This window comes from Chiloscyllium plagiosum, unplaced genomic scaffold (assembly GCF_037043375.1).
Source record: "Chiloscyllium plagiosum isolate Xiang-an unplaced genomic scaffold, Cpla_swu_hap1 HiC_scaffold_11, whole genome shotgun sequence".
Classification (NCBI taxonomy): Eukaryota; Metazoa; Chordata; class Chondrichthyes; order Orectolobiformes; family Hemiscylliidae; genus Chiloscyllium; species Chiloscyllium plagiosum.
Window position 1 is genome coordinate 58,462,914 of NW_028270149.1, and position 24,329 is coordinate 58,487,242.

The window sequence follows — 24,329 nt, forward strand, 5'->3', positions numbered from 1 at the left end:
ACGTGAAAACTTGGACATTGCCATCTCGTTCGAGGATTAATTGATAATCCGCTGGGCCGTTTGACAGCTCGAATTCTGTGGGCCTTTGGTCAGGCGGCAGGTGTCTGACTCCTCTCTCTCTCTCTCTCTGAGATGCCTCCGAAAGGAAAGTCAAAGGGTGGCAAAGGTGTGTTCACTTTAAACATTGTCTGACTGTATCATTCCTCGGAATTGAAGTTTAAATATTGTTGTGCAAATGTAAATGAAAAAGGATAGAAATGAATGTTAGTTTCATTTGGAGTTATTCACTGGTTCCTAACAGCGAGTGATGCTCGCGTAACTGAAGCTGAAGAGGGGGATATTATGTAATTAAAGAAAAGGAGGAAAAGAAAGATTGGTTCACCAGTGTTAGCAACTGATGTTGCACTAAAGCGTAGGCCCAAAGGGACGTTTATGTAATTCTGGTACAAGGGCTGATTTTAATAAATTGAACTAATTCTCCTACTCTTTGGTGTCACAGAGATTGCTGACTCACGGCAGCAAGTATGCTTACTAAGAGGAAATTGTGTTTTGCCGTATAAACAACATTATTTTATCCACGTGCACACTCTGGAGATAGTTACTTATCAAGGGTTAATCTTATTTTAGGGACTGAATTGTGCAGTCCTTGATGAAGTACATTTGTACTTCTTGTTAAATGAGCATGTTCCAGATTACTTCACAAGGTTGCAACATCATGTTACATATGTCAGAAACTTTTCAGTTTCTCCCATGACCTGATTTTGCAGTCAGGTGGCTGATAAGATTTGCTCAGGTGTTGTACAACTTGGGAGCATGGAAGACTGGGCAATCAAAAGCACAATTTGCTGGTGAAACTTAGCAGGTCTGGATCCATCTGTGAAGAGAAGAGTTGAAATTTCAAGTCGAATGACTCATCATCAGAACTTCCACAGTTTTGTTTTTTTAATCCACTTCAGAATGCTTACTGCCAGAAAATGCACATGCAAGATATTGGGTCAAAATTAGAGATTTGGCTTTGTGACTCCTTTGTGACAAGTTGCCCAGTTACATTCACTGTTTGGTGTGGCACGTTAAAATTCATTATTGAAAACATATAACACTAGATTATCGTCATCCAGAGAATTGTATCCCAAGATCAATTATACTTTTTTCAGTCCAGCATTCCATACTCCAGAATCTACTTACGTCATAGTGTGATGCCAGTTTTAACACTAGTACTGGCTACCACTTTGAAATGGATATACATGTAATTCACACACCATATAAACAAAGAAATTATGAGTAGAAATAGGCCACCTGGCAGCACAAACTTGCTCCACCATTTAATAAAATCATGGTTGATCTGATTTCAATCTCAATTCACAATTCTGCCTACCCCAATGACCTTTCGTCCACTTATTAATTATCTATCCATCTTTACCGCAAAAATTTCCAAGAGCTGTGCTTCCCTTGCCTTTTGAGGAAGAGAGTTTCAAAGATTTATGACCCTCCAAAAAAAATGATCATGTCATCTCTGTCTTATATGGACAATACCTTATTTTAAATAGTTGCCCCTAGTTCTAGATTCTCCCACAAGAGGAAGTATTTGTGCACCCACTCTGTCAAAACCCCTTGAAATCTTCATGTTTTAATCAATTTGCCTCTTACTCTCGTAAACTCCAGGAGATACTAGACTCGCCAGACCAAATTTTCTTCATAAGACAATCTTCTCATTTGAAGTATTAATCTAATAAACCTCTGAATTTGTATCTTTCCTTAAACAAGGAGGCCAACTTATGGAACTCCAGATGTAGTCTCACAAGTGTCCTGTATAACTGAACCATAACCCCTTTGTTTTTCTTGTAAGATGCCAAATATGTCTGAATGTAAACTTGAGAAGCATTTTGCCTGAAATAAATTATTAAGCTGCTTTATTTCATGTTAGGAGAACATACAGCTTAATAGTTATTTTCAGATTCTCTTAATTCAACCAATATTATTTGTCCTTAAGTAATAAAGCCAAGGAAATAAACAAGCTATGCATTTTGCTTGACATAAGCAAAATAACTCTTAATTCCCCCTCCTGATTTCTTCTTTAGAGCTTTGTGAAAGTTTGCCCCTACAACCTTCTCAGACCCAAATGATTGCCTGAATCTGTCTCTTTTTTTTTTAATTTATATGCTCAGTATGCAAAAGGAATCCCAATACCAAACACTTTCACCCATGGACATAATGACAGTGAGGTGTTTATCAATTGTTGAGATTGGCAAGCCAGTTATTATGCTAGTAAGAACTTGAGGAGCTCAGTAGATTTGGCAGGATCTGTGGAGAGAGAAACAGAGTTAGTGTTTCAAGTACGGTCTGACTTCTTTGGAACTCTTCAGAACTCTTTTTTTCAAATCTGTTCCAAAGAAGAATCATACTAGACTGGAAGCATTAACTCTGTTTCCCTCTCTACAAATGCAGTCAGATATACTAAGTTTCTCTAGTACTTTATGTTTTTATTTCAGATTTCAAGCAACTGTAGTATTTTGCTTTTATTATTGTTTAGTCTTTTGGGAATCATATCTTAGTTTTTTAATAATAAAATACTCCAAAAACATGTTGCTGAAGCTCCATATCGTGCAACCATGAACTGAATTATGGATTACCAATGCATTTACTTTGAAAACAAAGAAAATTCTTCCATTTTTGTATATTTAAGGTGCTGCAGCCAGTGGTGATAATACTGATAAGAAAGAAAAAGGATCCAAAGGGGGTAATGCAGTGAAGGTAAGAGATCAGAGGGTAAATTGGCTTCTTTGGTAATACCCTTATTACTTCATGTTGTAGATTATTAGTTCAGTAACCACATCAGGAAGAAGTATATTAGCTAGGCAAATGTTAAATTCAAATGGGTCCTGAGTTTCCTGATGGTTCATGGTAGACATTGAGAATAAACTTTTTTTTAAATGAGGGAGGGTTAAAAACAGCTCTGATATCAGCGTATACGTTATTCTCTGAACCACTAGCAACTTCAAAAGTATTAACGCTGATGTTTTTGGCAGGATAATTCCACAATCTGATTGCAAAACAGATTTTCAAAAAGTGACATGTATTATTGTAAGATCTTTTGATGGGAATTCTCTGCTGTGCAAGGTGGTGCAGTGGTTATGTCACTAGACTAGTAATCCACAGAACCAAGGTAATGCAAAAGGGACAGCAGATGGAATTTAAATTCAATTAACAAATTTGGAACATGAAGCTACTCTCAGTAAGAGTCATGACGGCTATCATCAATTATTGTTAAGACACATCTGGTTCACTGACATCCTTTGGTGTCATATATGAGGGAAGACTGCCATCCATACCTGATCTAGACTATATGTGATGTCAGACCCGCAACAATATGAATGAATCGTAATTGCCATCTGAAAATGGTCTAGAAAGTCACTCAGTTCAAGGCCAATAGGAATGGCAGCAAATATTTGCCTTGCGAATGATGCTGTCAGCCCAGAAGAAACAAAAGCAAAGCATTTTCTTATGTTAATGGTGTAAAAATATATTACAGTTTGTTTTTAGTAGAAGTATCTGATTATTTCAAATTATAAGCGCTAAATTCTTACTTGCCTGCATCTTTATGATATTTAGCCCAAATTGTTAGAAACTTAAATTTCTCTCCAAGAACAATTTTGAAGAATCAGGATTGGATTATTTTAATATACCTAAGCAGGGAATTAGTGTGAAAATGATGGCATAGCTGTTGGCATAAGGTTGACCCCTCAAACTCACCCCACCATTCAGTAAGATGACAGATGATATCCATAAGTCTTGAAATGTTTCTTCTGTGACAGCCCTCAGCTCCCTGATATTTCACAAATGTATCTATCTTCTCCTTAAATATATTTAGTGATCCACAGGTCTCTAGAGTATAGCAATTCTAGATATTCACTACCCCCAGGAAGAGAAATTGCATTGTATCTCATTTTTAAATACAGGCCCTCGTCTTCTATAATTTACATGTTGTAATAAGATCATTCTTCGAAATGTTAATAACTAAAGGCCTCAGCTGTTTAGCCTTGATAAGTGAAGCCCTTCATCCCAGGAATCAGCCAAAGGAATCATTTTTGAACCGCCTCCAAAACCAGTTTTTTTAAAATACAGGAACCAAAACTGTACACACTACTCCGAGCACGGCCTCACCAATACCCTGTATAACTGTAACAAGACCTCCCTACTTGTAAATTCCAATTCCCCTCCTTGCATAACAGCCAGAATTCTGTTTGCCTTCTTAATTACTACTGCACCTATATTGCACCCTTTGTATTTCATGCACAAAAACACCCGGGTCCCTATGTTTTGGAATTTCTTTGGATTCTGTCTCCATTTAAATAATACCTGCCTTTTGATTCTTTCTAACAAAGTACATAACCTTACATTAAACTCAATCTGCCAAGTTTTGTCCACTCAACCAAAAAGAATCATACCTGGCTCAAAACATTAACTTAGTTTCTCTCTCCACAGATACTGCCAGTTGTGTTGAGTTTGTCCAAAATCTATGTTTGTTTCAAATTTCAGCATATGCAGTATTTGCCTTTATGTCTATATCCTCCTGCAAATCGCTTATGTTCTTGTCACAATATGCCCTCACACCTACTTTTATAATCAGCAAATTTAGATATATTATGCTCTGCCTCTTCTCCAATTCAATAATATTGATAGCAAATAATTAAGGCCCTAGGAGTGATCCTTATAGAATTTCACTAGTTACATCTTTCCAACCTGAAAAAATTCATTAATTCTTACGCGATGTTCTGTGTGTGAACTAATCCCCATTACATACTGGTACATTAACTCCAATACTGAGCCCTTGGGCAATAAGTTTTTTATGTGACACCAATTGAAAGCATTCTGGAAATCCAAATATGCTGCACCTACAGTTCCCATTATCAATTCTGTTTGTTCCAGCAACAAGTCGAACGATTTGATCACATGTTTTTTCCCTTCACATAACCATGTTAATTTAGTTTGATTGTGATAAGCTTTTCTAATTGTCCTGTTATTTCTTCCTTAATAACAAACTGTAGTATTTTCCCAATGACAGATGTTAGACTATTAGCCTATGGCTTCACTCTCTTTCTGTCTCTCTCTTTTCTTGAATGGGTACTTCACGTTAACCATTTCTCAATCCCCTTGAACCCTTATGGAATCCAGAGAGTTCAGGAATCTTTTGACCAATGTCTCAAATCCGTCTGTTTTTTCCTTTCAAACCTTAGAGAGCATTAGGACTTGGGAAATTGTCCACCTTTTGTCTAATTTACTTGTCCAATACTTTTCCCTTGTGATAGACTGTTATATGATCAATCTTCCAGTTAGCATATTGTTATGTGTTCTCTTTGGGATGTTTATTGGGTCACCCACTATATGAAGACTCATGGAAAAAATTCCTCTGCCATGACCCTCTTCCCCGTTATTTATCACCTATTGCATCCCCCAAGAGTCCTATACTGATTTTAACTATTCTTGTTTGTTAATTATACACCAGTAGATGCTCTTTCTGTTTGTTTTTATATTTATCGCCAATTTATTTCCGTAATCAATTTTCTCCTCCTTTATTAGCTTTTAGCCAATCCACTGTCAGTTCCTCAAAAAGAAAGTTCCCATCCTCCAGCTAATATTAGTTATCACTGCTTTGTAAGCTTTCGTTTTTGATTGGATGCTCTGCTTGATTGCCTTTGTTAACTGTGTGTTCATCCTTCTCATTGAGTCCTTCTTTATGAACAGAATTAATTTTTGCTGAGCGATTTGAAATATCTGCTAAAACATCTGCCACATCTCATCCACTGACATGCCCCAGTCTTTTTTTCCAGCCTGCTTTAGACAACCATCTTCTTGCCATTTTTAAGTTGAGGGTAGTTGTGTGAGGATCGAGTTGCCCTCCCTCAAACTAAATTTGAAATTCTGTCATGTTGCGATTACTAACACCTAAAGTATCCTTAACTATGAGATCTGTCATTAATGATATCTCATTACACATTATTAAATCTACAATGGCCTGGTCCCAGATAGGTCTATAACATATTGTTCTAAGAAATAATTGCTGATGCAGTCAATAAATTCATCTTCCATATGACCCTTGCTGATCTGATATGTCCAGGATCTGATATGTTCAGCCAATATGCAGATTAAAAATACCCCATGACAATTATAATGCCCCTTTCACACACCTAAATTAGTTCCTGATTTATACTTTATCCTACAGTGAGCCACTCTTTCAGACCTATCAACTATTGTCATTCATGACTTGTTTTCCTTATCATTCCTTATTTCCACAAACAAATTTCACATTATGATGTTCTGGACCCATAACATGCTCACAGTATTACCTTCCTTTATTAAGTATACTACCCGCATTCTTTTCCTTTTTACCTACTCATTCCATTCTTTGAATGTCCTTGAGTATTGAGTTCCCAGTCCTGGTCACCCTGCAGTTGTGTATCAATAATAGCTAATAGCTGGTAATAGATTTTAAGACAACTGGTGATCATGAACGATGCAACATATATGCAAATCTTTCTTTTGCCCTTAACTGTTATTGAAATCTGTGATGCCCTGGCTTATTTTGAATAGAAACATAACACTTTTAAGTCACTGGGTTTAGTTTTTCCTTTCTATCTCTTCTCTCCTGTAAATGCACAGCATGTTCGTAGGGAGCCTGGTGCTAAATCATTCATAGATGACCTGATTCTGGCTTAGGGCAGAATCGGTCATCTGATTAAGTAGCAGAGCAGCTACCTTGATGTGATCCACATCCCTCGAGCCAATGCTCTGCTCTCTTGAAGATATTGATTGTTACATTCTGATCTTGATGACTGATCCAAGTGACTGTTCATAATCAAAAACAGAAATTGCTAGAAAAGCTCAGCAGGTCTGGCAGTACATGTGAAGAGAAATCAGTGTTAACGTTTCTGGTTCTGAGGAAGGGTCACCGGACTCAAAACATTTACTCTGATTTCTCTTTGCAGATACTACCAGACATACTGAGCTTTTCCAACAATATCTGTTTTTGCATCTGCAGTTCTTTTGATTGTTATTGTCTGTTCATAATGTTTGTGCATGACATGAAGTATTAATTATTCACTGGTAGATACATCGGCATTTAGAAAATTCTGTTCTCATTCAACATCTCAGTACATGTGCTTAGCTAGTGTTTATTTAGTATTAGAGGTTATAGAATAGTGATTAGAGGCAAGAACGTTGGCTGAAATTTTTTCCTCCCTGACCTTGGGACACTAAGAATAATTCTAACACTTTTTGTATTACCGTCAGGGAGATCAGCTAACTTAGTACAAACTGAATTTCACACCTCAACCTTCTTGTTCTAGAAGCCTTAGTACAGTATACATTAACAGGTATTTTCAAAGAAGTTATGGCTTCAATTTACTTTTGTTCAGAAATTCAAGCATTTTTCAAAAAAGCCTGATGGATCTCATCTGTTGGACACCATTCATATAGAATTATTGTGTTTCAGGTGAGGCACATTCTCTGTGAAAAGCACAGTAAAATCATGGAAGCTATGGAGAAGTTGAAATCTGGCATGAAATTTAATGAAGTGGCGAGCCAGTACAGTGAAGACAAAGCCAGGCAAGGAGTAAGTAGCAATTCAAGTAAAAGCAAAATACCATAGATGCTGGCAATCTGAGATAAAAATTAAAAAATGCAGGAGAAATTCAGCAGGTCGAGTAGGATCTGTGAAGCGAGAATCAGATTCAACATTTGAAGTTCAGTGACGTTCTGAAGAAGTCATTGGACTCAAAGCATTAACTCAGTTTCTCTTGCCACAAATGCTCCCAGACCTGCTGAGCTTCTCAAGCATTTCCTGCTTCTATTTAAGTACTAAATGCAAATGTGCAGAAGAAATCACCTTAATGTATTGATTCCCGGTGATGATACTTAGTGCAGTTCTTACACTGTCATTATTTCCACACTCTGGCTTTTTGCTAAGTGCAAATTGTCTGTAATCTTCATTTGCTTGATATTATATCCTCTGGTATTTCATTAAACCTATATGATTCCATGGTAGAAGTATTTTTTGAACAACTATTGATTTGTTTATTATAATATGGATATCTGGATGCATTATGTAATTACTTTGAGACAATTTGGTAGTGTTCATGCTGCTATTGAAGGAGCAAGTATATGTTCGCTATGAACTGTATAAAGTTTGGTTTAATCAGGAGTTTCCACCTACTGTATACCAAATTTTGACCAGGTTCAAACAAAATCATATTTCACTTGAAAAACTGAAGAATGTTTGTTTTTATTTGAATGGGTTTATCAGTTGAAATATTATCATCTAAGTTATCCTATAAGTATGCCAAGACAGATTTGCCACATTTTCCCAATTTCCAGTGGTCTCATTCTATTATGACACCTTAAACTAATTGAACAAATGCAATATTCCTTCAGTCCCATGTTAAAAACCATGATTTGGAGATGCCAGTGTTGGACTGGGTGTACAAAGTGAAAAATCACACAACACCAGGTTATTGTCCAACAGGTTTATTTGGAAGCAGTAGCTTTCAGAGCGCTGCTCCTTCATCAGGTGGTTATGAAGTACACAATTGTAAGACACAGAATTTATAGCAAAAGTTTACAGTGTGATGTAACTGAAATTGTACATTGAAAAATACCTTGATTGTTTGTTTGTTTGTTTGTTTGTTTGTTAAGTCTCTCATCTTTGTATGAGGAAAGACTGAGGCACTTGGGGCTGTTTTCACTAGAGAAAAGAAGGTTTAGGGGTGACTTGATTGAGGTGTACAAGATGATTAGGGGGTTAGATAGGGTCAGTATGAACCTTTTCCCGCGTATTGAGTCGGGTATTACAAGGGGGCATAGCTTTAAATTAAGGGGGGGTAGATATAGGACTGATGTTAGGGGTAGGTTCTTCACTCAGCGAGTCGTTAGTTCATGGAATGCCCTGCCAGTAACAGTGGTGGACTCTCCCTCTTTATGGGCATTTAAGAGGGCATTGGATAGGTATATGGAGGATAGTGGGTTAGTGTAGTTTAGGTGGGCTTGGATCGGCGCAACATCGAGGGCCCAAGGGCCTGTACTGCGCTGTATTCTTCTATGTTCTATGTTCTATGTTCTATCTGTTAGAATGACTATGATAGTTTCACTTCTTGCATATGTAAATCACAAAACTGATGAGATAGACATTGCCTATCTCATACGCTGCAGGCAAGGATGCCCTGAGGCATGGGACATTGGTGAAACAAACAGAGGCTGTGGAAACGGATGAATGGACACCACGCAACAATCAACAGACAGGAGTGTTCCCTCCCAGTTGGAGAAGACTTCAGGACATTCGACCTTGGATCTTCGGGTGATCATCCTTCAAGGCGAACTTCGGGACAGGCAGCAGCAAAATGTGGCCAAGCAGAAGCTGATAGCTAAGTTCGGGACCCATAGAGAGGGCCTCAACCGGAACTTGGGTTCATGTCACACTATGGGTGACCACCATTGCACTGTATATATACACACACTCCTCCAGACACATGCACGCACACACACACACACACTCCTCCAGACACACGCACACACACACCTCCACACACACTCCTCCAGACACACACACACAATCCTCCAGAGACACACACACACACACAATCCTCCAGACACACACACACACACACCTCCACACACACTCCTCCAGACACACACACACAATCCTCCAGAGACACACACACACACACACAATTCTCCAGACACACACACACACAATTCTCCAGACACACACACACACACTCCTCCAGACACACACACTCCTCCAGACACACACACACAATCCTCCAGAGACACACACACACACACACAATCCTCCAGAGACACATACACACACACACACAATCCTCCAGACACACACGCACACACACAATCCTCCAGACACACACACACACAATCCTCCAGACACACACACACACACACAATCCTCCACACACAGACACACACACTTCTCCAGACACACACACACACAATCCTCCAGACACACGTGCACACACACAGACACTCCTCCAGACACACGCACACACTACTCCAGATGCACACACACACTCCTCCAGACACACGCACGCATGCACACACACAGACACTCCTCCAGACACACGCACACACACACACACTCCTCCAGACACACGCACACACACACTCCTCCAGACACACGCGCACACACACACACACTCCTCCAGACACACACACACACCTCCACACACACTCCTCCAGACACACACACACAATCCTCCAGAGACACACACACACACACACACACAATCCTCCAGAGACACACACACACACACTCCTCCAGACACACACACACACCTCCACACACACACATTCCTCCAGACAGACACACACACACACTCCTCCAGACACACGCACATTCCTCCAGACACACACACACACAATCCTCCAGAGACACACACACACAATCCTCCAGACACACACACTCCTCCAGACACACACACACACTCCTCCAGACACACACACTCCTCCAGACACACACACGCTCCCACACTCCTCCAGACACACACACTCCCACACTCACACATGCATCCTCTCACAGACTAGACTCTTCACACTCACACATGCATATACACTCTCTCTCACAGACACTCACAAACCCCCACCCAGACACACACACGCACACTCCTACAGACACACACACACTCCCACACTCACACATGCACCCTCTCAGACTTAGATTACTTTACACTCACACAAACACACATATACTCTCTCTCACAGACACTCACAAACCCCCACCCTGACACACACATATATATTTGTGGGGTGAATTTGTACTTGCAGAGTTACATTGTACTTTGCTGAAAAACTGCATGAATCCATGTAAGACTCTGTTAGCTCACTTTTTAGATGAGAATCAGCCTAAACATATGGCACAGACAGGGATCACAGGGGGCTAACACCTTCGACATCTTAACATCTTATCTGAGCTGACACCAATTGTTAAAGTTAACCTGAGAATGTAACTTTTTAAAAAAGTTTTGTGATTTACATATGAAAGAAGTGAAACTATCATGGTCAACAGATGAGAGACTTGACAAACAATCACAGTTTTTTTTCTTAAAATTCTCTACAGCGTGGAAACAGGCCCTTCGGCCCAATAGGCCCCTCTGAAAAGAAACCCACTCAAACCCATTCCTCTACCCTATATTTACCCCTGACTAACACACCTAACACTGTGGGTAGTTTAGCATGGCCAGTTCACCTGACCTGCACATCTTTGGATTGTGGGAGGAAACCGGAGCACCCGGAGGAAACCCATGCAGACACGGGGAGAATGTGAAAACTCCACACAGACAGTCGAGAATCGAACCCAGGACCCTGGTGCTGTGAGGCAACAGTGCTAACCACTGAGCCACCATGCCACCCAATGTACAATTTCAGTTACATCACTGTAAATTTTTGCTATAAATTCTGTGTCTTACAATTGTGTACTTCACAACCACCTGATGAAGGAACGGAGCTCCGAAAGCTAGTGCTTCCAATTAAACCCGTTGGACTAAACCTGGTGTTGTGTGATTTTTAACAATGTTAAAAACCTGTTGCAAAAACTGATATATTCTCACCCAAGAATAGCTCCAGGTTGTGGATTGCCATTCAAATCAAATTATTATAACCCAGTCCATGATGTAATATTGCATGTATAATTAAGCCAATAAATGAAGTTAATTTAGAAGTCGCAACAAATTCGTGTCTTAGCTGCATGCAAGACTTATGACATTTTATATACAAGTACACATATGCACAGAAATGTAGAGAAATGGTTTCTTTCTACAGTTGCAAACAAATTGAAAATTATTGTTTCTGTCTTAGGGCGATTTAGGATGGATGACCAGAGGTTCAATGGTGGGACCCTTCCAGGAAGCTGCTTTTGCTCTGTCCAACAGTACAATAGACAAACCCATTTACACAGATCCCCCTGTTAAAACTAAATTTGGTTACCACATCATCATGGTTGAGGGAAAAAAGTAAAATATATTTATTTTCAGTGCTATATCTGTACTTTTGATAAGAAATAGAATAATTTCTTCTTTGTGAAGCCCCAGACCAATTACAGCAAACAATGGACAGCCTGCTATCAGTTCTTTGTAATTTTATGTTCACTGGCTACAAAGAAGGACATGAAAGGGTTATACCTCTATTTACTTTGTTTCCCTCTTATAGAAGTAACTACGGCATACCATTATTCTTCATTCAAAGAGAAGCAATTAAAAATTGTATTTTTTTGGAATTCCATATTATTGGTGAATTATACCAAAATAAACAGCATGAAGTTAAACAACAATTGCTAAATTGTAAACTCCATTTAAAGACTAGTCAGTTCTTCTGTAACACATTGGTTGCATTCTTGTGCAAGCCCATGTGATAGAAACAGCTTTAGAAACAGCACCTAAAGTGCTGGCAATGTAATCATGTTACAGACAACACACGTTTTAAATGTTCGCGCTTTGGAAACAATGTCGCCAATTCGACAATCGCGTTCTAACGAATTCATGTTGATGAAACATGCATTATAGCAGAAGGTACTGTATTGAATGATTTTTCAAATTTATTGTCCATCTTTATTTTATGAGACAAAAAGCTCCACAAACATTTTGCTTCAATAACTAACTGCTCTGTGATATAGAATAGGTCAAAGCAGGAAAGCCACAAGTTTAATTGCTAAGTCACTTCTGAAGTGTCTCTTCTCAACTGAGGCAGTTGTACCATCTCCTGAACTGTCATTATGGGCAACTGAGTATCTTAATTCAATTGCAAATGTGTGTTATTATACCATCGAAATTGTCTTTCAGTGACAGCGCAGGGCATAATTACATATTGCAATGTTAATTGAGTGCACTGTGAACATAGGGGGAAGTTGAGAATTTGGTGAGTAGTCAAGTTAAAATTTAGTCTTAACATTTAGGGAGAGAAATTACTTTGTGTAGAGCTGCATAGCTTTCCTCATTAAAATCAATAAAGAAATTTGTGCTGGTAAAGACCTGTAGAACTGCTTGATGGTGGGATTCAAAGTAAGCCTACGTACCGATGCTATGTGAACGAATTCTTTCCTTTGTGTAAGTGTGATTGGTTGTTAACAGTAAATCAGCTGTAAGCAATTGCTTGACTGAGGATATTTACTTAAGCTGGTGAGAGTGTGTATAGGGTGTAAGCAGGCAGGGAAAGTGTTAAGCTCTGAGTTTTGTGAAACGAGATTCAGCTGAGCGCAGGCAGGGAAAGAATTAAGTTCTGTGTTTTTTGAAATAAGAGGTTCAGCTGGGCATGACTCAGATCAATAAGAACTTACTGGTTAACAATGGGGTGCTGCAGGCAAGGATAATGGGTTAACAAGGTGGAAAAACATTCATTATGTAGAGCCATTTAACAATATTGGAAGCGTGTGAGGTCAGTTTAACAGGTGAAAAGTATTCATTATGTGAACACAGTTATTCATTGTGTAACAGCAGATGGCTTAATCTTTAGTATTGACACTCGCTGATTGTAATAGTCACCCAATTAATATGTATGTTGCTTTATCTGGATGTTTCTCCTTGTAAAATGACTTTATAGTTCATTAGCAAACTGCTATTCCAGAGAAGACCATGAACTCATGTCTCTGTGCACATGGACGATCATTCTCTCTCCCTCCAGGGCCCGGAATAAAGATGAAGAAGGTAAAAGCAGACTGTGTTGCTGAGCATTTTGCTTCAACTTGGTGGGGGAGGGGGGGGGAGTGACACTGGAAGCTGATTGGGTTAGGGTAACATGGCTCAAAATTTAAGGTAAGAAGATTTCAGCTGCATTACAATTACAACTGAATTATGAACAGCTTAGCATTTGGTGAAAGTAGGAATATGGTGCACAAGGAGAAGGAAGTATTTCCTTTTGCTCTTGGCATTTGTAATGATTTCTGTAAGCTAGAGGCAGTAAGTATTTAAAAATTGTGTTGTATCTTTTAGAACTTTGGGTGGAATCTTAGTGAGACATCAGGGATCTCACGCTTCTCTTTGGATAAACCTACCAAGTTGTACACCAATCAGGCAGTGGTAAGGTCATCTGCAGGTCCTCCTCTAGAATAACGACCCAGAGACTTTCGTCCTGCTCAGTGAGAAATACTGGCGAATCAGAGGCTGACATTGGGGAGGAGGCAGTGACTTCTGCCAGAAGTGCACCCCAATCCCCAGCATTATGGCGGACCTAAGATCGTGGTCAGTAATGATAGCAGGGGTAGAGAATTGCAAAAAGAGGGCAGTGACTTGCTCTCAATGGGCACACCCCTGTATAAGTGTTGTCTCTTGAACAGGCACTGATTGCTTCACCTCTCTACAGTATGACTAATGGAATACATAAGAAAGAATCAATGAATGTGGTGCATTTGGAATTTACAAAAGGCTTCTGATAAAATCCAACATAAGAGTTTTGTAGGCAAAATTAAAGTGTATGGGATAGGGGGTAATATGGATGACATATACCATTTATCCATTACAGGGGGTCATTTAGCTCAGTTGCCTGGAATGCTGATTTGTGATGCAGTGTGGGCTCAATTGCAGCAGCTCCTTAATTTCTCCCCTCATCTGAGGTATGATCTTCAGGTCATCTCTCTCTAATGAGAGAGCAACCCTATGGTCCGGTAGGACGATGGCAATTTTCCCATTATATATAATATGCCTGGATTGAGAATTATTGATAGACATGAAATAGAGTGGCAGACAGTGACTAGTGGGATACAGCAAGAAGACAGCTCATCACAACTTTCTCAAAGGCAACTAGGGATGGGCAATAAATTCTGGCCAGCCCATTACACCCACATCCGACAACATGAATAAATTTTTAAAAATCGCGTTTGGAAGAATGTAAGGGGATTTGATTAAATGTATAAAATTCTAACAGGCAGAGGATATTTTCCTTTGTATGGTGAGTATAGAACCGGGGATCACAGTTTCAGGACCTGGGGAGGCCATTTAGGGCTGATATGAAAAAATTCTTCACTCAAATGTAGGGTATTTATGGCCTACCACAGGAGGCTGTGAAGGCTAGGTCACTGACTATATTCAAAGTTAAAAATCACACAACACCAGGTTATAGTCCAACAGGTTTAATTGGAAGCACACTAGCTTTCGGAGCGATGCTCCTTCATCAGGTAATTGTGGAGGGCTCGATCGTAACACAGAATTTATAGCAAAAATTTGCAGTGTGATGTAACTGAAATTATACATTGAAGAATTGATTGTCTGTTAAGCCTTTCATCTGTTAGAATACAGAGATAGTTTCACTTCTTTCATGTGTAAATCACAAAACGTTTTTTTAAAGTTGCATTCTCAGGTTAGCTGTTAACAATGGTGATAGCTAGACAATATGTTGAAGGTGTTAGCCCCCTGTGTTCTCTGTCTATGACCTGATGTTTAGCTTGATTCCAATCTAAAAAGTGAGATAACAGAGTTTTACATACATTCATGTAGAACTCTGAGCTCAAAAACTGCATGAATGTGTGTGGTTTTTGAGCAAAGTGCAATGTAACTCTGAAAGTACCAAAGAAATTCACCCCACAAAATATATGTGTGCATGTGGGTCTTTGTCTGTGTGTGTGTCTGTCTGGGGTGGGGGTTGTGAGTGTGAGAAAGTGTGTGTGTAGTGAGTGCAGAGTGTCTTAAGTCTGTGAGGGGGTGCATGTGTGGGAGTCTGTGTGTCTTTCAGGGTGTGTGTGGGTGTCTGTGTGCGGGTCTGTGTGTATCTGTGTCCGTGTGTGTGTGTGTGTAGTGCAACGGTGATCACCTGTAATGTGACATAAACCCAAGGTCCCGGTTGAGGCCCTCCCTATGGGTACCGAACTTAGCTATCAACCTCTGCTCGGCCACTTTCCTCTGCTGCCTGTCCCGAAGTCCACCTTGGAGGATGGTCACCCGAAGGTCCGAGGCTGAATGTCCTGGACCACTGAAGTGTTCCCCAACTGGGAGGGAACCCTCCTGTCTGTTGATTGTTGTGCGGTGCCCATTCATCCATTGTCGTAGCCTTTGCTCGGTTTCCCCAATGTGCCATGCCTCCGAGCATCCCTGCCTGCAACGTATAAGATAGACAATGTTGGCTGAGTCACATGAGTACCTGCCATGTACACGGTGGGAGGTGTTCCCACGCGTAATAGTGGTATCTATGTCCACAATCTGACAGTTGTTTAAACAACCGTCAAACCTCAAACAGACCATTGTTCGTAGCAAACTGTCAGGCTCTCAGGACAACTCCATACAACCCTGTCACGGTGGACGCTGCAAAACGTGTCAGATTGTGGACATAGATACCACTATTACGCATGGGAACACCTCCCACCGTGTACATGGCAGGTACTCATGTGACTCAGCCAACATTGTCTATCTTATACGCTGCAGGCAGGGATGCCCAGAGGCATGGTACATTGGGGAAACCGAGCAAAGGCTACGACAACGGATGAATGGGCACCACACAACAATCAACAGACAGGAGGGTTCCCTCCCAGTTGGGGAACACTTCAGTGGTCCAGGACATTCAGCCTCGGACCTTCGGGTGACCATCCTCCAAGGTGGACTTCGGGACAGGCAACAGAGGAAAGTGGCCAAGCAGAGGCTGATAGCTAAGTTGGGTACCCATAGGGAGGGCCTCAACCGGGACCTTGGGTTTATGTCACATTACAGGTGATCACCATTGCACTACATACACACATACAGATATTCCTACACACACACTCTCACATACGCACGGACACAGATACACACAGACGCGCACACAGACACCCACATACACCCTTATAGACACACAGACTCCCACACATGCACCCCCTCACAGACTTAAGACACTCTGCACTCATTACACACACACACGCACACACACACTTTCTCACACTCACAACCCCCACCCCAGACAGACAAAGACCCACATGCACACATATATTTTGTGTGGTGAATTTTTTTGGTACTTTCAGAGTTACATTGCACTTTGCTCAAAAACCACACACATTCATGTAGAACTCTGAGCTCAAAAACTGCATGAATTTATGTAAAACTCTGTTATCTCACTTTGTAGATTGGAATCAAGCTAAACATCAGGTCATAGACAGAGAATACAGGGGGCTAACACCTTCAACACATTGTCTAGCTATCACCATTGTTAACAGCTAACCGGAGAATGCAACTTTGAAAAAAAGGGTTTTGTGATTTACACGTGAAAGAAGTGAAACTATCACTGTATTCTAACAGATGAAAGGCTTAACAGACATTCAATTCTTCAATGTATAATTTCAGTTACATCACACTGCAAATTTTTGCTATAAATTCTGTGTTACGATCGAGCCCTCCACAATCACATGATGAAGGAGCGTCGCTCCGAAAGCTGGTGTGCTTTCAATTAAACCTGTTGGACTATAACCTGGTGTTGTGTGATTTTTAACTTTGTACACCCCAGTCCAACACCGGCATCTCCGAATCATGACTATATTCAAGGAAGTGGGAGCAAGTGGCAATCGGGCATTGATGGATGAATGATAGAGCAGACTCGAAGGGCCATATGATTACTCCTGCACCTAGTTTCTGTGACAAGCTGCCCTTGGGTAGCAGCTGTTGTGAACCCTGTATGGTGTCTGATCAACCTGCGACTGGTTTAATCCAAGCGGCGGTGAGATGAAGTCCTTCAGTGGTCCTTTATTGGCCACTTAAGGACCTCCATTGATGGAAGGACGGGAAGGTAGACCTTGAACAGTTCTTCCCAGAAGTTAATTCTGGTGGAGGTGAGAAGGCAGCGACATTTTGTTTTATTACCCTACCTAATTAAACCCCTTTCCCACCTTCAAGATTGCCAACCCGAGGAGCAGGCATTTCTTGCCATTATGTAAATTGGTATTTTTAAATAAATAACTTGAAACAAACAAGAGTAATTGTCTTAATAAACAAAGACTAAGATAAGGCAAGGATCAAAGATTTAAAAAAAACCTAAACCACGTTTCAAAAATAGCAAGAATTTTGACTAGCAACCTTTTAGCTGGTGAAATCCAGCCTCAAGTTTATCTGGGGAAGCTGATTGGCAGATTGAAACAGTGAATTAAAGCAAAGAAGAAACAGAGGGTATTGGGAGTCAGGCCTCAAACACCAGACAAGAGAGAAAAGCACAAAATCTGATGTTTTAGTGAGCATAGTGTATGGAGTATTGCAAGTAAGTTACAGATAAGTTTATTCATTGATGTATTTAGTGGTTTGTTATTTTCTAATGGCTAAATTGCAATAGTCTTACAGCTAAAGAGAACATAGACATTTTCATCTATAAATGTAAGATATGTCAGAGTAGGTTTTGTGTCAAGACTGCAAAATTGTAGAAATTTGAGGATAGTGAGCCTGTCCTATATTACACCATCTTTTTAACCCCACTTTGGCCAGCCTCAATAAAGATTTTTAATTCTTTTTACCATGCTTTCACACATCAATTAAAATGCAATATTAATTCAAATTAAGGAAAAAATACAAACACACAGAAAAATAGGTATAAATTTTAAGAAGTGGGCAGTGTCAAATGCAGACTATACAGTTTAAAGGTCCTTGAGGTGTTAGATTCTAACCTGAGACCCTGGTTATAGAACATAGAACAATACAGCACAGAACAGGCCCTTTGGCCCACGATGTTGTGCCGAACATTTGTCCTAGCTTAAGCACCCATCCATGTACCTATCCAATTGCCACTTAAAGGTCACCAAAGATTCTGACTCTACCACTCCCACAGGCAGCACATTCCATGCCCCCACCACTCTCTGGGTAAAGAACCCAACCCTGACATCTCCCCTATACCTTCCACCCTTCACCTTAAATTTATGTCCCCTTGTAACACTCTGTTGTACCCGGGGAAAAAGTTTCTGACTGTCTACTCATCTATTCCTCTGATCATCTTATAAACCTCTATCAAGTCACCCCTCATCCTTCGCCGTTCCAATGAGAAAAGGCCTAGCACTCTCAACCTATCCTCGTACGACCTATTCTCCATTCCAGGCAACATCCTGGTAAATCTTCTCTGCACCCTCTCCAAAGCTTCCACATCTTTGCTTGTCTGATGACTTTATCATCAGCAGGAGTGAAATCTGTAGATATCTTTTGAGTTCTCATTGAATAGTTTCTCCAATTTGTTTTACTGAGTGGAAGAAAGGGACTAAGCCTTTTAGTTCTGCTGTTATGGATCTATTTTCTTTCTCTCTGCTCTATCCCAAAGGCTATTGGCAAAAGTACAGTTATTTGTGTATTACATAGAAACATAGAAAATAGAAGCGGAAATAAGCCATTCAGCCTTTAAGCCTGTTCCACCATTCAATACAATCATTGCTGATAGTCAAATGAGTACCCTGTTACTGTTTTCTCCCCATATCATTTGACCCCTTTGCACCTAAGAACTATATCTAACTCTTTCTTGAAAACATTCAATGTTTTAGCCTTCAGTGTTTAAAGTGGCAGAAAATTCCACAGTCACCACTTTCTGGGTGAAAAATATCCTTCGAATCTCAGTCCTAAATGGGCTGACTGGCCTCTTCCTGCACTGTAGTAATTCTATGATTCTAAATGGCCTACCCTATACCCTGATACTGTGATCCTCAGTTCTGGACTCCCTCGTCATCGGGAATATCCCCTCTCCCCAGCCTTTATCATGTCCAGTCCTGTTAGATAATGTATTGGTTACGATGAGATCTCACCCTCATTCTTCCAAGCTCCAGTGAATATAGTTCTGACCAATATATAATATTTATATTCGCAGGGTTTGTGAAGGTTTGTAGCTCAGGTTGAGGTTTAGGGTGTAGGTTTGCTCGCTGAGCTGTAGGTTTGATATCCAGACGTTTCATTACCTGGCTAGGTAACATCATCAGTGGCGACCTCCAAGTGAAGCGAAGCTGTTGTCTCCTGCTTTCTATTTATATCTTTCTCCTGGATGGGGTTCCTGGGGTTTCCTGTTCGTTTTCTGAGGGGTTGTTAGATGATATCTCGGTCTATGTGCTTGTTTATGGCGTTGTGGTTGGAGTGCCAGGCCTCTAGGATTCTCTGGCATGTCTTTGCTTAGCCTGTCCCAGGATCGATGTGTTGTCCCAGTCGAAATGGTGGTTTTTTTTCATCCGTGTGTAGGGCTATGAGGGAGAGGGGGGGTCATGTCTTTTTGTGGCCAGCTGGTGTTCCTGTATCCTGGTGGCTAACTTTCTTCCTGTTTGTCCTACGTAGTGTTTGTGGCAGTCCTTGCATGGAATTTTATAGATGACATTGGTTTTGTCCATGGGTTGTACTGGGTCTTTTAAGTTTGTTAGTTTTTGTTTGAGAGTGTTGGTGGGTTTGTGAGCTACTAGGATTCCGAGGTCTCAGGTTGTCTGCAAACTTTGAAATTGTTCTTTTAATTCCTGAGTCAAAATTGTATATATAATGTAGAAATGTACAAAATAGGAGCAGGAGTAGGCCATTTGGCCCTTTGAGCCCATTCAATATGATCATGGCTGATCATTCAACTCCGTACCCTGTTCCTGCTTTCTCCTCATGCCCTTTGAAGCTATTAACCCTAAGAAATATATCTAACTTCATGAAAATACTCAATGCTTTGGCTTCAATTGCTTTTTGTGGCAGAGAATTCCACAGGTTCACCACTCTCTGAGTAAAGAAATTTCTCCTCATCTCAGTCTTAAGTGGCCTGCCCCACCTTCTTAAACTGTGATCCCTGCTTCTGGAATTCCTGGTTATGAGGAACATTTTTCCTTTATTTACCCTGCATAGTTCTGATGGGATTTTATAAGTTTCTATGAAACCTGCCTTATTCTTCTAAACTCCAATGAATATAATCGTAACAGATTCAGTCGATCTTCAGATGTCAGTCCTGAGATCTCCGGAATCAGTCTGGTAAACCTTTGTTACTCTCCCTCCATAGCTAGAACATCCTTCCTCAGATAAGGAGACCAAAACTTCACATAGTGAGACCATACCTGGAGTACTAAGGCCCTGTATAATTGCAGTGAGACATCCCTGCTCCTGAACTTGAATCCTATCAGGACAAAAGCAATATATCATTTGCCTTCTTGACAGCCTGCTCCAACCGTATGCTTACTTTCAACGACTGGTGTACAAGGACACCAAGATCGCATTGCACCTCGTGATTTCTCAATCTATCACTATTCAAACAAAAATCTATCTTCCTATTTTTGCTAGAAAGTATATAACCTTACATTTGTACACATTATACTTACCTGCCATGCATTTGTAAGTGGAGATGTTCGCTGATGATTGTTCAGCACCATTCATGACTCCTCAGATACTGATGCAGTCCATGTATAAAGACAACAAGATTTGGACAATATCCAAGCTTGGGCAGACAAGTAGCAAAACATTTGTGCTAAACTAATGTAAGGCTATGGCCATCACCAAGAAGAAACAGTCTAAACACTGTGTCTTGATATTCAATGGTGTTGTCATCACTGAATCTCCCACTGTCGACATTCTGGGAGGTTTTCAATGTCCAGAAACTCAACTAGATTTGCAACATAAACACACTCGCTACAAGAGCAGATCCAGAGGCCAGGAATACTGCAGTGAGTAACTCACTTCCTGACTCCCCAAAGCTGTCCACTATCTGCAAGGCACAAGTCAGGAGTGTGATGCAATACTCCCCACTTGCTCGGATGAGTGCAGCCCCAACAACATTCAAGAAGCTTGGCACCATCCAGGACAAAGCAACTCACTTGATTGGCACTACATCCACAACCATTGGCTCCCTCCAGCTCCAAGGCTCTGTAGCAGCAGTGTGTACTATCTACAGAAATTCACTAAAAATCCTCAGACAGCACCTTCCATCTGGAAGGACAGGGGCAACAGATGTATGGGAATACCACCATCTTCAAGTTCCTCTCCAAGACACTTACCATTCTGACTTGGAAATATATCGCTGTTCCTTCAGTATCACTGCGTCTAAATCCTAGAATTCTCTCCCTAGGGGCAGTATGGGTGAACCCACAGCAGGTGGACTGCAGTGGTTCAAGAAGACAGCTCACCACCACCTTCTCAAGAGCAAATAGGGAGTTGCAATAAATGCTGGCCAGCCAATGACACCCACATCCCACAAAATGAATAATTTTGTAAAAAATTACCGAATCTCATAACTTGTTCAAATCACACTGAAGCATTTCTGCATCCTCCTCACAGCTCACCCTCCCACCCATCTTTGTATCATCTGCAAATTTGGAGTTTTTACATTTAGTTCCCTCTTTTTAATCATTAATGGTGCAAAATTTTGCATCTTTTATGAGTCTAAATAACTACTGCTAACTCCTATCCATTCTTCTACTTGTCACTGAAGTCTGTATGTTCTGATCTTCATGAGCCTATTATCCGAGATCGAAGACCCTCTGAAAATCTAAATATGCTATATCTAGGTGTTATACTCCAAATGCAAGTGGAAACCTGACCAATACCATTGTTGCTCATCGCTTATTACCCTGCCAACAAAAACTGTACACTTGTGCTTCAAATGTATAGATCAGAAGGAGTGATCAATATTTGTTCAAAAACTGGATTTTTAGGAGTATTTTAAAGAGAGAATTTCAAAGATTGTAACTGAGGCTACCAGTGATGGACAAAAGAGCATGGTAGGGATATGCAAGAAGAGTGCTCGAGAGGCGTGCTACAGAGATGGAGAGTTGTGAGCTTATAGAGAAATTGAAAATACAAGGACATATCAAAGCACTGGTCTCCAATAGATATCCAGGAACAGGGATCATGGGTGAGCAGGGCTTGGTATAGGATATGATACTGATGGCAATGTTTTGGATGAGCTAAGTTCATGGAGCATGGGAGCTTGAAAAATGCAAATTGTTGTCCTATGTCATTTTGTTGACATTTTAGGCTTCAAAACATAACTCAACAATTGATCGCATCCTCTGAACTAAAGCCCTGTAAAATTTGTCAGCTCCAGAAGAGGACGGAAGGAAGAAAGTTGAGGAAATCTTCCTTGATTCTCTGCTGAAATATATGTAAAACTTATTACAACAGGGGTTGGTGCTGGGTCCACCTTTGTTTGTCATTCAGATAAATGATTTGAATGAGAATATTGGAAACATGGTTAGTAAGTTTGCAGATGACACCAAAATTGGTGGTATAGTGGACAGTGAAGAATGTTATCTAAGATTGCAAACAGATCTTGATTACTTGGGTCAATGGGCTGAGGAGTGGCCATTGGAGTTTAATTTGGATAAATGTGAAATATTGCATTTGGTAAAACATACAAGGGCAGGATTTCTCCAGTTGATGATAGGCCCTGGGTAACAGGTGAATAATTCTTTCAAATTTGCATTTAAAGGTAGACAGGATGGCTAAGAAGGTGTTTAGCTTGCCTTCATTGTTCTTACTTTGAGTATAGGAGTTGGGACCTCATGTTTAGGTTGTACAGGACATTGGTGAGGCCTCTTTGGAGTACTGTGCGCAGTTCTAGGCACCCTGCTCCAGGAAGGATATTATTAAACTGGAGAGGGTTCAGAAAAGATTTACCAGGCTGTTGCCAGGAATGGAGGTATAAGTTATAAAAATAGGCTGCATATGCTGAGACTTTATTCACTTGAGCATACGAGGTTTCAGGGTGACCTTACAAAAATGTATAAAATCATGAGGGGCAGAGAGAAGGTCAACAGCAAAGGTCTTTACCATTGTGGGGGGAGGGTGGTGCGGAAGACTTCAAAACTGGAGGGCATATTTTTAAAGGTGAGACGGGAAAGATTTAAAAAGGACATGAGGGGCAACTTTTTTATTCAGAATGTGGTTAGTGTGTGGAATGAACTGCCAGAGGAAGTGGTGGACACAGGTACAGTTACAACGTTTAAAAGACATTTGGATAAGAACATGAATAGGAAAGGTTTGGAGGGATATGGGTCAAATGAAACTAGGTGAGACTTGTTTAGTTTGGTTACATGATTGTCGTAGATTCGTTAGGCCGAAGGATCTGTTTCCTTGCTGTATGACTTTAACTCCAACAGGAACATAATACCTCTGAACCCTCCTTACCACACTTCTGAAAATTCTGCAAATGATTTGTCATCAGCATACAGTCCGTTCTGATATAACACGATAGTCCCGTTTTCGTGCGACTTCACGTTATAAGAAAATCGTGCAATATTTGTGCCATATAAACTAATCAGGTCAGAATCGTGTTATAGCCAGTGCAGGTAAGGGAAGACCACATACTACAAATAAAGGTCTAAGTTCTTCAATCGCGTTAAAGGTAATTCGCGTTGAAGAAACATGTGTTGTGACAGAACAACAGTACTCCATTTTGTTATCTTCTTACTTCCTGAG

The 24,329-nt window shown here is 40.4% G+C and overlaps 1 protein-coding gene across 1 annotated transcript; it reads left to right on the forward strand.

The window, feature by feature from the left end:
• Positions 1–6: 6 nt before the first annotated feature.
• Positions 7–12,329, forward strand: pin4 (protein (peptidylprolyl cis/trans isomerase) NIMA-interacting, 4 (parvulin)). The gene is made up of 4 exons (XM_043704565.2): positions 7–166; positions 2,684–2,751; positions 7,490–7,609; positions 11,857–12,329. The coding sequence occupies exons 1-4, from the start codon at positions 133–135 to the stop codon at positions 12,013–12,015; spliced, it is 381 nt and encodes a 126-aa protein (XP_043560500.1). The 5' UTR covers positions 7–132; the 3' UTR covers positions 12,016–12,329.
• The last annotated feature ends 12,000 nt before the right edge of the window (positions 12,330–24,329 follow it).

Coding starts and splice junctions, on each gene's coding strand:
- pin4 (XM_043704565.2), top strand. CDS start 133: ATGCCTCCGAAAGGAAAGTCAAAGGGTGGCAAAG. Junction 167..2,683: donor AAAGTCAAAGGGTGGCAAAG/GTGTGTTCACTT, acceptor TGTATATTTAAG/GTGCTGCAGCCAGTGGTGAT. Junction 2,752..7,489: donor AAGGGGGTAATGCAGTGAAG/GTAAGAGATCAG, acceptor ATTGTGTTTCAG/GTGAGGCACATTCTCTGTGA.